General features: G+C 52.5%; 2 protein-coding genes across 7 annotated transcripts in view; both read left to right on the forward strand.

The window, feature by feature from the left end:
- Positions 1-5,307, forward strand: part of SYNE4 (spectrin repeat containing nuclear envelope family member 4) — a 29,828-nt gene extending 24,521 nt beyond the window's left edge. For all 4 annotated transcript variants that reach the window (XM_077318662.1, XM_077318664.1, XM_077318663.1 and 1 more), the window contains 3 exons: positions 705-842; positions 1,379-1,440; positions 4,262-5,307. In XM_077318662.1, coding sequence (XP_077174777.1) covers positions 705-842; positions 1,379-1,440; positions 4,262-4,490 — 429 coding nt within the window. In that variant the 3' untranslated portion in view covers positions 4,491-5,307. The remainder of the gene's footprint in view (positions 1-704; positions 843-1,378; positions 1,441-4,261) is intronic.
- Positions 5,308-5,326: 19 nt separating this feature from the next.
- LOC143828316 (uncharacterized) lies at positions 5,327-15,020 on the forward strand. Of its 3 annotated transcripts, none has more exons than XM_077318660.1 (2): positions 5,327-5,412; positions 12,699-15,020. In XM_077318660.1, exon 2 carries the CDS (start codon positions 12,998-13,000, stop codon positions 14,867-14,869), a length of 1,872 nt encoding a protein of 623 aa, XP_077174775.1. In that variant the 5' UTR covers positions 5,327-5,412; positions 12,699-12,997; the 3' UTR covers positions 14,870-15,020. The 3 variants fall into 3 exon arrangements, with proteins under 3 accessions (XP_077174775.1, XP_077174773.1, XP_077174774.1); XM_077318658.1 differs by lacking the exon at positions 5,327-5,412 and adding an exon at positions 5,899-6,812 and having other exon boundaries at positions 12,655-15,020; XM_077318659.1 differs by lacking the exon at positions 5,327-5,412 and adding an exon at positions 5,899-6,812.
- The last annotated feature ends 134 nt before the right edge of the window (positions 15,021-15,154 follow it).

Here is a 15,154-nt window from a genome sequence, read left to right on the forward strand (position 1 = left end):
TCAGGGCGGTGTATAAAGTAGTGTAAAATACAGGAGCGATTCTCCTGTAGAGTAGCTGTCCGCAACCTTTTTCTTGTTGCGGCCCGCTGCCAAGGGGTGGGGGGAGAGGGCGACCCGGGTCAGTGCGCATGTGCGGCAGCCCTGTGCAAACACACATACGTGGAGCTGCAAACGCACACGCGTGGCAGTTCTGCACATGTGTGAAATGGCCATGCGCACGCGTTTGCACCCTGGCGGGCGCATGCACATTTGCGCCCAGCGGTGTGCCGGCAGCCATGCTTCCCCCTTGCTTGCCCCAACCAAAAGCCTGGCAGAAGAGCTCTGTCTTGTAGGCCCTGTGGCATTGTGCCAACTCCAGCAAGGCCCGGAGATGTTCCGGGAGCTCATTCCACCAGGTTGGGAAATACCTGGTGATTTGAGGGCTGAAGCCAGGAGTTTGGAGAAGGGAAGGACCTCTTCAGGGTATAATGCCTTACAATCTACCCTCCAAAGCGACCCTTTTCTCCAAGGGACTGATCTCTGTCGCCTGGGAATCAGTCACAATAGCAGGAGATCTCCAGGCACCGCCTGGAGGTTAGCTAGTCACAGTCTGGTCCGTTTTTCTCAGGACACTGTGGGCCCTTTCTTGGCTGCCCAACAGGATATGCCTCTCTGCTCTGCTAGTAAATTGGCCTCTGAGCCACAACTTTTAATCCACGCTGCAGGTTGCAGGGTCGGTTGGGGTTGTCCCTCTGCCTGCCGCAGGATTGCAGTTCCCTGTGGAACCTCAGAAAAGGGGTCGACAAGCGGAGCGGCAGATGAAGAAGAAATCCAGGGCGACTCCGGTCCCCCAGGCTGGGCAGGTGAGTAAACAGGATCATCCCAGTAACTTTTGTCGGTGCTAATTACCAGTTTAATTGTGATTTTATAGATTTTGAATTTGTTAATTTTTTGTAGAATTTTAATTGAATTGCTTATGGCTTTTGTCTGCTGTTTTACCTGAACACCACCCTGAGACGAAAATAAATTCAGGCCCAAGGGTTATTGTTGCAAATCCCTTAGGAGCTGCAGATTAGAAGAGAAACCTGGTCAAGTTTGTGCAGGGTTTGGGAGATCCTGAAACTGTAGGGGACCTACCTCACAGGGGTGTTGTGAGGAGAAGAGAATAATTTGAGCTCCTTTGGATGCCCATCGGGGAGAAGGGCGGGGAAGAAGGAAACCAAGCAAATAGGAACGTGGCAGAATGTCTGGGCCAGACCCTCCTCTTGACGCTCATGGCCGTGATGGATTTCTGCTTTGCTGCAAAACAGTGTTTGGGGAAGGGGATTCCCATCCTCCTCCTCCTCCTCCTCACTCTCTCCAATTTTCTTTTCTTTTCCTGCCGGGCATCTGTTTGTAGTCTTGCAAGAGGAAACCGATGGGATCCTGCCCAGGAGAAATCGCAGTCACCATTGAAAAGGGGTAAGGGAACTGCCCGGAACGCAGCCTCTGCATTCCTAATATTTCTGCTTCACGCTTCAGCACCTGGGGCTTTTCTGCATTTCCATTTTCTTTGCTTGTAAAATTCCGGTTTCTCTGGGATAGTCTTCCATGGCCTGTTCTCCATGAGTTCTGTTCCCTCTAGTGGCCAATTTGATATGAACGGCAGGGTTTTGTACCCAAGATCATTCATTTGTTCATTCAGGGGCTGGTATTGACCAATTTAAGGTGTTGGTATTGAGGGCAAAAGAAGAAGGGGACGACAGAGAATGAGGTGGCTGGATGGAGTCACTGAAGCAGTCGGTGCAAACTTAAATGGACTCCGGGGAATGGTAGAGGACAGGAAGGCCTGGAGGGTCATTGTCCATGGGGTCGCGATGGGTCAGACACGACTTCGCACCTAACAACAACAAATTAACATTTAGGGCCTTATGTGGTCAGGGCCTGGCATACATGAGAGACCCCTTGGCTGACTGTGCCTTTCAAAGGACACTGTCCAACATGAACAAATTAGCGATCCTTGGCCCAAAAAAAATTCTTTTGGCCTTACCCAGGGCCAGGGCCTGGTTAACACCGTCTGGGCTCCTCTGAACAGACACTTCCCTCTGAAAATGAACACTCTCCTTTGTGTTATATGTTTTTATGTAATAATATTGGAAGCTGACCCGAGGAGCGTGGCATAAGTAAGCAAGTAAATAAGTAACCCGTGACCCATGCACCTCAACATTCAAGAATTTACAAAAACAACAACCTTAGCTTATCAGGAAAGAACAAATCCACTTCTGCTTTGTCTTTTGGACAGCGAATGAGAACAGGGGATGTTGAATCAAGCTCTGTTGTTCGGCAGCCACAGGAGTGTTGGTTTGAAGGTGCCCGACATAAACAGGTGCAATATTGAATTGACCACTAGTGGGCAGAAAAACTCACGTGGAACAATGAAATCGGAGTCCAAGGTGTGAGCTTGAATACATCTTTGTTGGTCTTAAAGGTGCTCTTGAACTCTGGTTTTGTTGTGCTACTTCAGACCCACTTGAATGTATTCATGCGGAACAGATACCCTCGCCCCTGATGAAGCAGGGACTTATAAGCAAGGGAACTAAGAATGCAAGAAAACCCTTCACATCTGTATTCCTGCCCTCCTTAGATCAACCAGCGTCACCATATTTTGAAAAGCAAACTAGAGAACACATTGCCCGACTGACTACTCCAAACAAGTGATCAGGATGGGGTTGCCAGGCCCTTCCTGGCCACTGGAGGGGACCTGGGGGTGGGGAGTGGGGTCGCCAGATCCAGGCTGGGAAACTCCTGGAGATTTGGAAGTGGAGCCCCCAGGGACGACAGGGATCTCAGTGGGGTCTCAGAGCCCACCCTCCAGAGCAACCATTATCTCCAGAGAGATAATGTCTGGAGATGAGCTGTAACTCCAGGGGACCCCCAGGTGCTACCTGGTGGCTGGCTTCCCACTTCATTTTAAATGCCCCTACAATTTAAGCCAAGTAGGAATGTTCCCAAGCTTCCAAAACCGAAAGAAGATATTTTCATCTGTTTTTTTTTTTAAAGAGCCCAAGAAGACAGACACCAAAAAAGAGAGAGGATGTCTCCTCTAAAAAGAGGACATCTGGTGACCACAGGATAAGTCCTTTGCCACTTGGATTTGTTTCCTCTCCACAATTTCCAACGTAGGGCTGAAGCCCCTTGGTCCTTTCCACAAAGAGCAACACCCCCCACCCCCCATGAAAGACCCTCTTGCATCTAGTTCAACCCCCAACTCAACACAGGCTATGCAAAGCTAACAACCACCCCTGACAGACAGCTGCCTGCAACCTCTAGCAAGGGTGAGCTGCCTGCCCCTGTGCCCATTCCTCCCGGGAACTGTTTCCTTTATCAAACTGCCCTTCCTGGTAAGATGTTGCTCTTCATAGCCATCCAACATCTACCCTCCTTTAACTTAAGCTCACTCTTTTCTCCTAGTGGTTAAGAGCAGTCGACTCTAACCAGGAGAACTGGATTGGATTCCTCAGTCCTCCTCCACATGCAGCCAGCTGGGTGGCCTTGGGCCAGTTACAGTTCTCTTAGAGTTGTTCTCACAGAGCAGGTCTCTTAATGCTCTCTCCTCATGGGGCGCCTGTGGTGGGGAGAGGAAGGGAAAAGTGCTTGTAAGCGGCTTTGGTGAACAAGCAGGGTATAAAACATCAACTCTTCTTCTCCTTCTCCTCCTCCTCCTCCTCCTCTTCCTCTTCCTCTTCCTCTCCTTCTCCTCCTCCTCCTCCCCCTCCTCTTCTTCTCCTTCTCCTCCTCCTCCTCCTCCTCCTCCTCTTCCCCTTCCCCTTCCCCTCCTCCTCCTCCTCCTCCTCCTCCTCCTCCTCCTCCTCCTCCTCTTCCTCTTCCTCTCCTTCTCCTCCTCCTCCTCCTCCTCCTCCTCCTCCTCTTCTCTTTCTCCTTCTCCTCCTCCTCCTCCTCCTCCTCCTCCTCTTCCCCTTCCCCTTCCCCTTCCCCTCCTCCTCCTCCTCCTCCTCTTCCTCTTCCTCTCCTTCTCCTCCTCCTCCTCCTCCTCCTCCTCCTCCTCTTCTTCTCCTTCTCCTTCTCCTTCTCCTTCTCTTCCTCCTCCTCCTCTTCTTCTCCTTCTCCTTCTCCTCCTCCTCCTCCTCCTCTTCCTCTTCCTCTTCCTCTTCCTCTTCCTCTTCCTCTTCCTCTTCCTCTTCCTCTTCCTCTTCCTCTTCCTCTTCCTCTTCCTCTCCTTCTCCTCCTCCTCCTCCTCCTCCTCCTCTTCTTCTTCTTCTTCTTCTTCTTCTTCTTCTTCTAGATACAACCTGCCACAATGCTCAGGGATCTCCACTCAGCCCGAGAAATTCCCCAGAATCCCCTCCCTACTGAACCGACTGCTGCTGTTCACCATTGGCCTGCTGCTTCTCGTCCTATTGGCCAGCGCTTGCGTCCTCTCCCTGGTGGATCCCTCCTGCCTCCGGACCAATGGCTACACCAGATCCGTCCACCTGGTGTTCAAGTACATCAACGGGCCGCCCCCCACGTAGCCAGAGTGGCAAACTGGAGGGGCCTCTTCTGAAGGACGAGGGCGTCACGTCCCTCGTGGAGAAGGAAACATCCAGAATTTGCTTCTCCAGGGAGACTGCGGTGACTCAAAACAAAGGAGAAAAAGAAAAAGGATCACAAATCCCCAACGACGAATCTGCAGGCTTGCATAACCTGCGTTTGCATCGGGGCCGTGGCGGGAAGGGAGAGGAAGCCGGTCTTTTCAGGCTCCCTGCTGACTCAGGGCTTGCTACTTTGGCACTAGCATCTCTCGGAAGGGGGAAAGCGGAGTGCTTCTAAAGGCCACATCTGTTTCGCTTTCAAATACTGACAGCAGGGTGGGAGAGGCCGCAGCAAAAGGGGAAAGGGCTCCTGATGCAAATTGTGGCTGACAATATGCATTTCCTCGTCTCTGTTTTGCCCTGGGCAGTGGGGCACGTCACCATCTGGAGAGCAGAGAGATCTTGAATCCATCCTTAAAGACAGGCTCTGCTTCCTCTTCCGTGGATTTATTTTGTTAAAGGTGTCTTTCCAAGTCAGCTGGGCATACCCGGGGGGCCCTGAGTCCCACCCGGTAGAATTGCTTATGCCCAGCAGAGGAGTGACCTTGCTCTGTACTTTGGCAATCCCTATCCCGTTGGCTGGATTTGGGGACAGTTTAACCAAGTCTATCGGCTCCCTTGCGGCAGCCACAGGACGAGTTATGTACGTTTCAGCTCAGCGTTGGTGACTGAGGACTTCGTTTTGACTGTTGCTGGGCAAATGTATTTGCAGCAGAATGTGGTGGTTTCTTAAAATAAAGAGCCAAGAAGATCTCGACTTGGCATTCAAGACAGGCACGCTGGTACGAAGCGGGATCTTGTACCACAAATGGCAGAGCGAGGTTCAAATCCAGTAGCACCAGTATGGTGGACTTCTAATCTGGTGAGCCAGGTTTGATTCTGCACTCCCCCACATGCAGCCAGCTGGGTGACCTTGGGCTCCCCACAGCACTGAGAAAGCTGTTCTGACCGAGCAAGAATCTCTGGGCTCTCTCAGCCTCACCCACCTCACAGGGTGTCTGTTGTGGGGAGAGGAAAGGGAAGGCGAATGGAAGCCGCTTTGAGACTCCTTCGGGTAGAGAAAAATGGCATCTAAGAACCAACTCTTCTTCTTCTTCAGTAATATCAGGGCTCTCTCAGCCTCACCCACTTCATAGGGCAGGGGTAGTCAAACTGCGGCCCTCCAGATGTCCATGGACTACAATTCCCAGGAGCCCCCTGCCAGCATTCGCTGGCAGGGGGCTCCTGGGAATTGTAGTCCATGGACATCTGGAGGGCCGCAGTTTGACTACCCCTGTCATAGGGTGTCTGTTGTGGGGAGGGGAAGGGAAGGAGATTGGAAGCCGCTTTTCAAACCAACTGCCTTCTTCTTTCCTGGTTTCATGTTTGGGCTCTCTGGTCTGTGAAAGACAATCTACCCTGTCTTTAAACCTGCTTTGGAAATGCAATAGGTCCGCATGCCAGGTTTAAGCATTTGAAAACATTTACAACATTTTCCCCTAGTTTAGAAATCTGTTAACAGGCGAAGTGGATGCCAGCCTCCAGGGGGGACCTGGGGATCCCCCAGAATTACAGCTCATCTCCAGGCTACAGAGATCAGTTTCCCTGATGCAAACAGCTGCTTCGGAGGTCTCTGTCCTCCCCAGGGTCCTTCTCCAAATCTCCAGGAATGTCCCAACCTGGAGCTGGCAACCTCCATTTCCCCACGGTGGCAAGGGGGGAGTTGGCACCTGATCCACTTTTCAGAAACCATTGCAAAAGCATGGGGAGTCCGTGTATGAGGGGAAGCAGAAATCTCGCAATTCCAACAATGTACCCATTTTATGGAAGGGAAAAACTGAGGCTGGTATGCAGGGGGGGAACCCCACTGTGAAGGGGCATGCAAGCCCCCATGCAGGCATGCGGCTTCCCTGTGTGCATGAGGAGCCTGCCGCCCTCCCCCTGTCTCCTCGAAGGAGGGTGCATCCCGATCCCTCCCCCACCTGCTCTGGGAGCAGCTGCACAGACCCAGCCGGCAGGTAAAGATCAAGAGCCAGCCATGCATGCATGAGTGTGTGTCTGTCTCCCTCCCTCCTCCCGCCCCCCAATTTTCTGCACAGCTGCATCCCTGCCCCTTGAGCAGGCTGGTTGCTGTAGTAACCAGTGGGGGGGGGGGAAGAGAGAGGCGATGAGCGGGCTGTTTCGGTGTCTTTGCAGAAGGGTTGCAGCCGGGTCAGCTTGGAGAGATGTGGAGGAAGGAGACAGCCGAGATTCTGGGCTGAGCACAGCCAAGGCAGCTAACAGGTAAAGGTGGCAGGGGGCGGGGTGCATCCTGGGGGCTGGGAGGGGGGCAAGACCCAGACAGAGAATGTCTTCGCAGGACCCAGACGGAGAATGTCTTTGCTCGATCAGGTTTCCCATGCTGGTATTCTGCCGTGCTGTCGTGGAGACGTGCGTTGCTGAGACAGATGTGTGCCTCTGGGAAGAGGGCTTAACCCTAGGTTCCCCCCTGTCCAGGACCGGTTTATCCATAGAGCACATCCTATGAGCTTCCAGGAGCACACACGGTGCCTCCCCCCCCCACCCCCCATGGATCAGGACTGTAGCCTCTCTTCTCCCCACCCTCCCTTCTTTAAGTACACTTGGGGTGACATCCCTTCCCCCTGTGTGTGAGTGTGTGTGTGTGTGTGGGGGGCTCTCTGTCCCCAGTCTGGCTGCCCCCACCGCAGTTGTACTCCACGGGGGCCCTGCAAGCCACTGGCTGTGGTGCTGCAGGCCCCGCAAATCCTTAAACCGCTCCTGCCCCTAATCACTATATGCCACAGCCGTCCCGGAACCCAAAGGCTCAGGGCCAAGCTTCCCAGCGTCCTACTGTTTTCTCTCTTCCCCCAAAGGAGGAAATCAGATCGCCAGAAGAGAGGTCTCTTCCGCCTTCCCACGCACCACTCGATCCTCCCTTAATCTCCAAGACTCTCTGCCCTACAGCCACTAAACAAGAGATGTTCCCAACTAGAAGTCCAGCTGCAGGCTCTTTCCCCCTCCCGAGCCTGGCTCCAATTCCCAGCTAACAATCGGAAGGAGGCAATTCCAGATTAGGTCCTTCCAGCTGGGAATGATCCCGACAGTTCCTGTTTTCCCAGAGAGCGACGCGGTGGACCCTAAATAAATGCTCTTTGGACCTCCTGCCTGGACCCCAGAAAAACAGGCATCCTGTACCCCTATTGGCTTTCTTGTAGGGTGATTCTTCTTAAGATCAAGTAGGTATTTACCGGAATAAAAGCAGGACTGGGGACGGCAGAAGGGTTCCAGAAGCCCCCGCTGGTCGTTTTGACTGGCACCAGGCAGGTATGCAACTGATCCAGCCCCATCTGACATGCAGTGGCAGTGTTAAGGCTGAAGTTCACCCGGTGGAATCACACCCACCCACCCCCCGTGCGCTTGCAAAGGGCCCTCAAGTCAAGCGACTGATGTCCACGTTGTGAATTTGGGGCCTCCCAGGCACTCTCTCCTTAATGCTCTTGTGAGCTGAGTCCCGGATTGAGTCAATGCATCTCAGGTGGAGTCCCCCACTTTCCCTGGCATTATCGTCTTTTCCAGTGTCTTTTCCCTTCTCACCGCGTGGACAAAGTACAGTAGGGTCTTTTGAGCTTCTAGGGAGAGTCCAGGCTTGATTTGACCAAGAGCCCACTTCTGCTTCTCTTGGGTAGCTTCTCTTGGGTATCCGCTAAACCAGGGGTAGTCAAACTGTGGCCCTCCAGATGTCCATGGACTACAATTCCCAGGAGCCCCCTGCCAGCGTTCGCTGGCAGGGGGCTCCTGGGAATTGTAGTCCATGGACATCTGGAGGGCCGCAGTTTGACTACCCCTGCGCTAAACCCTCCTCTGAGACCACATCTCAAAGGAATCCACTTTCTTCGCAGTCCAACTTTCACTCCCCACTTCAGTTCCAAAAAGGGGCTGGGGTCTCGCCCGAAGCCACCCTTTGTATGATCCCAAAATGCATGAAGATAGTTTGTGGTTATTTGGGTGAAAAATACCAAGCCAGCTTGGTGTCCTGGTTAAGAGCAGTGGCTTCTTTGGTGTAGTGGTTAGGAGTGTGGACTTCTAATCTGGCAAGCCGGGTTTGAATCTGCACTCCCCAGATGCAGCCAGCTGGGTGACCTTGGGCTAGTCACAGCACTGATAAAGCTGTCCTGACAGAGCAGGAATATCAGGACTCTCTCAGCCTCACCCACCCCTCCTGTTGTGAGGAGGGGAAGGGAAGGCGACTGGAAGCCGCTTTGAGCCTCCTTCGGGTAGGGAAAAGCGGCATATAAGAACCAACACTTCTTCAGTAATCTTAGGGCTCTCTCAGCCTCCCCTCCCTCACAGGGTGTCTGTTGTGGGGAGAGGGAAGGGAAGGTGAATGTAAGCCAGTTTGAAACTCCTTCGGGTAGAGAAAAGTGGCATAAAAGAACTTCATCATCATCACCACCAATCTGGCGAGCCAGGTTTGATTTCCTGACCCTCCTCCACCTGCATCCGGCTGGGTGACCTTGGGCCATTCACAGCCCTGTTAGAGCTGTCCTCATAGAGGACTCCTGTCAGGGCTCTCTCAGCCTCCCCTCCCTCACAGGGTGTCTGTTGTGGGGAGAGGAAGGTATGGTGATTGGAGGCCGCTTTGAGACTCCTTTGAGTAGTGAAAAGCAGGGTATAAATCCCAACTCTTCTCCTCCTGCTCTTCCTACACTCAGACACAACCTCGGGAATTTTGTGACAAGAGCTCGTATTGAAAATCTCCACGATTCTCCATTGAAAACAAAAATGTCCCCGCTGCTTGTCTTTTCCCACTGCCTGCTCGAGATCGGCTTCTCTCTCAGTATCCACGGCAGCGTAAGGATGGTCGCGCAATCTCTTCTAGCTCATTGCCACAACATCTGCCATTCAGAGCGCCCTTGAGGGCCGCCGGCCACGGCAAACACACCGAGGGGGCCAATGAGCCACGGGCTGGAAGACACGCTGATTCCCGGCCTTAGAGAAGGAAGTGACCTGCGGCAGATCAGGCCGAGAGATGCTTTTGGGCTAGGGCCTTCGGTTTCTGGGATTCTTGCTCCCCTAAAATACAGAACACAAAAGTGGGCAAAGGTTTTCTAGTGAAGGAGGTGCAAAGAAAAACCAAGGGATTTAAAAAACACGTTCAGCCTCTTCCAAGTCCACTTCACACATCAGATGCGTCAGGGAGAGCAGGAACTGTTGCATATTTAATTGCAAACCTGGTGAGCTTCTAGCACTGAGCTCTCTCTCTCTCTCACCTGACCTAGCTTAAGAGACTCAGAAATCACTTGTTCTAAAGTTGCCAACTCTGGTTCAGGAAATGCCTGGAGCCTGGGGAAAATGAGGTTTGTGCCTCATGGGGGTCCTGTGCCAGAGAGTCCACCCGAAAAGTACCCATCTCCTCCAGAGGAACGGGTGTCTGTAGTCTGGGGATGAGCTGGGATTCCAGGGGATCTCCAGGCCCCACCTGGGGGATTACACAAGAGAAGGCAAGTTGGTCTGTAAATGCAAAGAAGAGAAAAACCAACTCCAACGGCATGCCAAATATTCTGAAATGTCTCTTACATAATCTTATGTTCGTTTATTATAGTTCAGCGGATCTCAACATGGGGGCTGGGACCTCTTTGGGGGACCCCTGGGACCTTCACAGGGGTTGCAGCAGGGCAAGCAGCTTGGCTGGGAGAGGGCACCATCTACACAACAGCCTTGCGGGGTAGATCGGAATGGAATGTTCATCTGTTTGGAGCAGCGGAACAGAGCGAGATCAGCATGGTGGGACAAGAGGCAGAGCTGAACTGAGAAACCCAGGAAAAAAATTATATACAATCATGAACAATGGATCTTCTCGCCATTGGCCAGTTTTGGTTTAATTTCTGTGAAAGAACTCTTGCCTAATTTTATGGTTGGGGGTCACCACAACAGGAAGAACTGTATTAAAGGGTCACTGTATGAGGAAGCTTGAGAACCATTGTTATAGTTCAAGATGGGTCAAGCCCAAACGGTATCCAAATGCTGGCAGGGGCTCATGGGAACTGTAGTCCATGGACATCTGGAGGGCCGCAGTTGGACTACCCCTGGTATAATTGCTTATGCAGATCTGATAATGATGCTTAAATGTTTATTATTGTATATTATTTAGGGACTGGCCACTGAGGAGAGATGAGTGTTTGAAAAATCTGGATACCATTTTGGCTTGACCGATCTTGAGTGAACTATAATAAAAGAACACAAGAATATAGGAGAGACATTCAAGAATTATTTATTTTGGACGCCGTTGGAGTTGGTTTTTCTCTTCTGCCCACCTGGAGGGTGGCAGCCCTAACTTGTTCCCCACATCTACATCCTCTCTGTCTCTCCTATCCATTTCACGCACAACCGGTTGAAGGAAATCAGGGATGTTTTTACAGGGCGATTTCATCCGTGGCTCCTCACGCTGCCTGCGGTTACGTCCTCTCACATTTCCCCCTACAAAAGATGAATCTATGAAAACTACTGGGGCAGAATTCACATACCTTGTTTTTTTTTAAAGAGGGGATGGAGGAATTCTGTCAGCAGTTTTTTTTTTAATGTTAGCATCTGCCCCCACATGACAAGAAGGTGCTTTAGCTGCAAGGAAAAGGAGCAAGCAGGTTTAATAGCCAGCGTGAAATCCCATCAGGCCTTGCTCTTCCATGTGCCCCCAGAGGCACTTTTCAATTCACACAAATGGGTTTCGGAGGGCAACGGTTCGTGGCTAAAATTGCGGTGAATAGTTTGCTGCTAGGATTGCCGCAGACGGCAGGCAAAGCGTATTTGGTGTTTCCGCCTGAAAGGACCTTTCCTTTGAATCCGTAGAACAAAAGTTGGAGTCCAGGAGCGCCTTTAAGATGAGCACACTAATTCTGGGAATGTGCTTCTATGCACATGGACACTTGGTCCATGTTGTCTTCTCAGACTTGTAGCCGCAGAATTTCGGGATTAGATCTTTCCCATCCCCTCCAACTTCTGGCAACTCTATGAATGAATGACCCCCAAAACGTGCTGGCCATAACAGCCTGGCTCAAGAACAGAATTAGAGTCCAGGGGCACCTTGAAGACCAACAAGTTTTATTCACGGTGTTAGGTTTTGTGGGCAAGCAAAGTTCTTCAGATATATCTGCCTGAAGAATTACATCAGACTAGGGGCCAAACCCGTTGCATTCAGGAATACAATGGACGCAAGATTGCAGGTGGGGGTAGAAGAACTCTGTGGATGGCCTCCACCCCACCCCCCAGGACCTGGAAGGGCTGCAGGCAGCTGTTAGGGAACTCACCGGCAGGGGCAGCTCTCATGCGGCAGGGATCTGCAGCCTCCGAGCCTCAGAGGGAAGTGGAAGGAGGAGGGGGTGGTCAGGGGTGGGGGGGCGGAAGGTGATTGGCTGGCTGCTGGATAGAAAGGCAAGCCGGTTGGAGGAAGAGCCACTCAGGGGCAGGACAGTCACCCTGAGTGGATGTTAAGCGCTGAGTGGCATTTAAGCCATGACAGTAGCTCCTCCTCCAAGCCCTTACAAGGAATATTAAGTGGAACAGATATATTGGAAGAAGCACATGAAAACTCATATACCTTGAATAAAACTTTGTTGGTCTTCAAGGTGGCCCTGGACTCGAACTTCCTTCTGTTGCTTCAGACCAAGACAGCAAACCACCTGAACCTATCCTTATGAATGAATGCACTCCCAAAGCATCCTATTCTTAGCAGCCTTACTCCGATCCTACAATTTGAGGCAGTTGATGAATTTAATGTTGAGCGCTCCTCTGTGCCCGCTGCCTTCATCTTCTCCTAGCAACCTTGCCTTTTCCCGGGAGCAGTGTCCTCTCAAACGTGACTAAATTATAATAGAGCCTCAGTTACTATTGTTTCTTTTACCTGGAGATGCTGGGGATTGTGCCAGGTATCCTTTGCGTGCCAAGAAGATGCTGTACCCCTGAGTCACAGCCCATATTCATGGGAATCAAAGGTAACTGATTGACTGTAGGGTTTATGTTTTGTGCAAGATATTTTTTTAGGTAACTGCTGGATAAGTTAATGTTTCTAATTTTCCACAAATAATTCAGTCAGTCGTTTTTGTTTTTGTGGTGCGTGTACATTCTGTAGGAGGCCTCGCGAGATAACTGTGAACTCCTTTTGACTTTCTGCAGTAAGAGAACGGACTCTTCTCGTTCAAATGATTACGCAAATACTTCTGCCTGAGAAAAGCACCGGGTGGGGAGGGGGGCAAGTTTTTGAAGAAATCCGGGAGACTTCAAGAGAGCGTTGAAACTTTAGTGGGATTATAATTAAAAGAAGATGGGCAAGAGTAAAAGAGACCAGTCTGTGGAGGGCAGCGCATAGCCGAGACTGGCAAAACCAGAAGCAGCACCCAGGAGAGAAAAAAGCTTCCCTTCCGAGAACAATACAAGAAATAACAAAAACTGATCAGAGGTCTGAGAAAGGAAGCATGCAGCAGACCACCGTAGAGATAACGGAGGCCCATCCAATCTCGTGTGGTGATGGAAATAAGCTTGGGTCTCCCACGGGTCAAGGAACAAGCCATGTGCCCATCTCCCAGCCTTCCCCAGGGAGCAGAGGAATGACTTTCCAAGCCAAGGCTGCAGGGAGATCTCCCTCAGGAAAACATTTCTTTGACAGGAAGTTGCCATCATGGCTGAGGAGAAAAGGGCCCACCGACTCTCCTCAGGGACTGGTGGTCTCCCGGAGCCGCCTGTGCATAGAAGCCACCCACGAGAGCCCCATTCAAGCTGTCAGGAAACCAACTCCGGGAATGTCCCTTGGTTTGAACACTGAGGACGCGACCCAAGAGAAAACGGGGCCCTCTTTGCTCAGGAAACTTTGGTGTCTGAAGGCGACGAACTCCAAGCTGAAGAAACCACCCATCGGAGCAGAGGTGTCACCTCTTCAGGGAGCGAGATGCAGGACCGTCGCTGCCCTCAGTAGAACGGCAGACCCTCATGGCGAATCTCCGCTGAGGTGGAAGCCCAGAGCTGAGACGCAGAGTCCCGAAGAGGTTGGCTCGCTCTCCGAGCCGGAGAAGGCGGAAACAGCCCGTCACCAAGAGGCCTCATGGTTGGCCAAGCCATGGAGAACATTCAGGACCATAATGGCCACCAGAGCAAAGAAAGGGTCTGTCCTCTCAGGGAACAAGAGAAATCCAGGGGCTACAGGAGGAAAGGTCCTCTCCCTGCCAGCGGAGTTGGAAACCTCTCCAGCCACCAGTGCAAACAATCCCACTGGAGAACAACAGGACAGTGTCGTAGTGGCAGAGGACAAGACCCCGCCATCAACGCCTCCTTCTGTGGTGGAAGAGCTTTGTGGATCCCGAGAGGACGAAGGAGTCAATGGATCGCCTCAGCGTAGACTGGAGAGCCACAGGAGGGTGGAAGCCATCTTGAAACCTGTTCCCAAGCTGCCAGCCCATGAGGGACACGGGTGTTGCGAAGACCACCCAGTCCTCCAGGTTGCTTCTGAACTGGAAGGGATCCAAAACGAAGCTGGCTACCTTCCTCTGGGAAGGGCTCTGGAGCCAGGAGGGGCTGGTCCAGAAGACGACGGAGATGAAGAGGAAGAGCAGGACTGGCCGGAACTGTCTGCAGGGGAGGACTTGGCGGAGCTTGCTGAGAATCCCGGAGGACAGGGGATGCTCATGGCGACGAGGGGATGGTCGAACAGCGAGGGAGTGGGAGGCCAGAAGCTGGAAGGAAAGGCAGCCAAGTCCACGGGGAGCTATCCCAATATGCAAGGGAGCAAACAAAACACGGTGGCATCAGCAGAGAGTCCCAGGGAGATTAAGCACTCTGACGAGGGTGTGTCGGACGTATCCCCAGACAAAACCTGCAGAGGCAGCGGCCTCTTTCCACCGGCCCCCTCAGCAAATGGCACCCGCAGCGTGGTCCCTTCCTACCGTCCCAGCCCCTCCCACCCCACCTTCTCACAGGAAGTGGACCGGCTGGCACCAATGGGGCCGTGTCCATCTGGGGAGGTCGGGAGGGGAGCTGAAGGCAGCCTGACCTGTGGGCCTGATCAGGCAGCTGCCAGGGACCCAGCCGGGGAAAGCAGCTCCTCCTCTCCAGGAAGTCCAAAGGGGGAGCTTCAGGCGGCCACGCCGTGCCCGGGCACCACCGGGCCAGAAGAGAAGCAGAAGCACTTGCTCTACGTGGCCGCAGTAGAAATAGTGGGAGCTGCCATTGACGCAGCGACAGAGCAGCTGGCTAAGAAGAGAGCGCGGGAGAACGCTGCATCCGGGGGTCCTGCAGACGCAAAGGCCGATCCCCTGGCCGGGGCTGCAATGCAACCAAGTGGGTGGCCAGCTTAATTTTTTCAAAGTCCCCCCACCAACTCCCTCTGTCTCTCCCTCCCACTGCCCAATTTTGATATTCCCAAAGCACCACTGAAGGACAAGGATTCCCCCTCTGTGGCTGTCTGGGAGGAGATGTGGTCCCATAACGGAAGAAAAGGCTTTCTGTGCATGCTCAGAGGGCCCCCCTACGATTTGCGCTCCCTTCCAGGCTGAATCCCTGAACAGACGAGACAGCCCGTGACTGAAAAGCCATGGATAATCACACACACCAAATGAACCCAGTTATACGCTTGAAACAGA

Source organism: Paroedura picta, unplaced genomic scaffold (genome assembly GCF_049243985.1).
Source record: "Paroedura picta isolate Pp20150507F unplaced genomic scaffold, Ppicta_v3.0 Ppicta_v3_sca21, whole genome shotgun sequence".
Taxonomy (NCBI): domain Eukaryota; kingdom Metazoa; phylum Chordata; class Lepidosauria; order Squamata; family Gekkonidae; genus Paroedura; species Paroedura picta.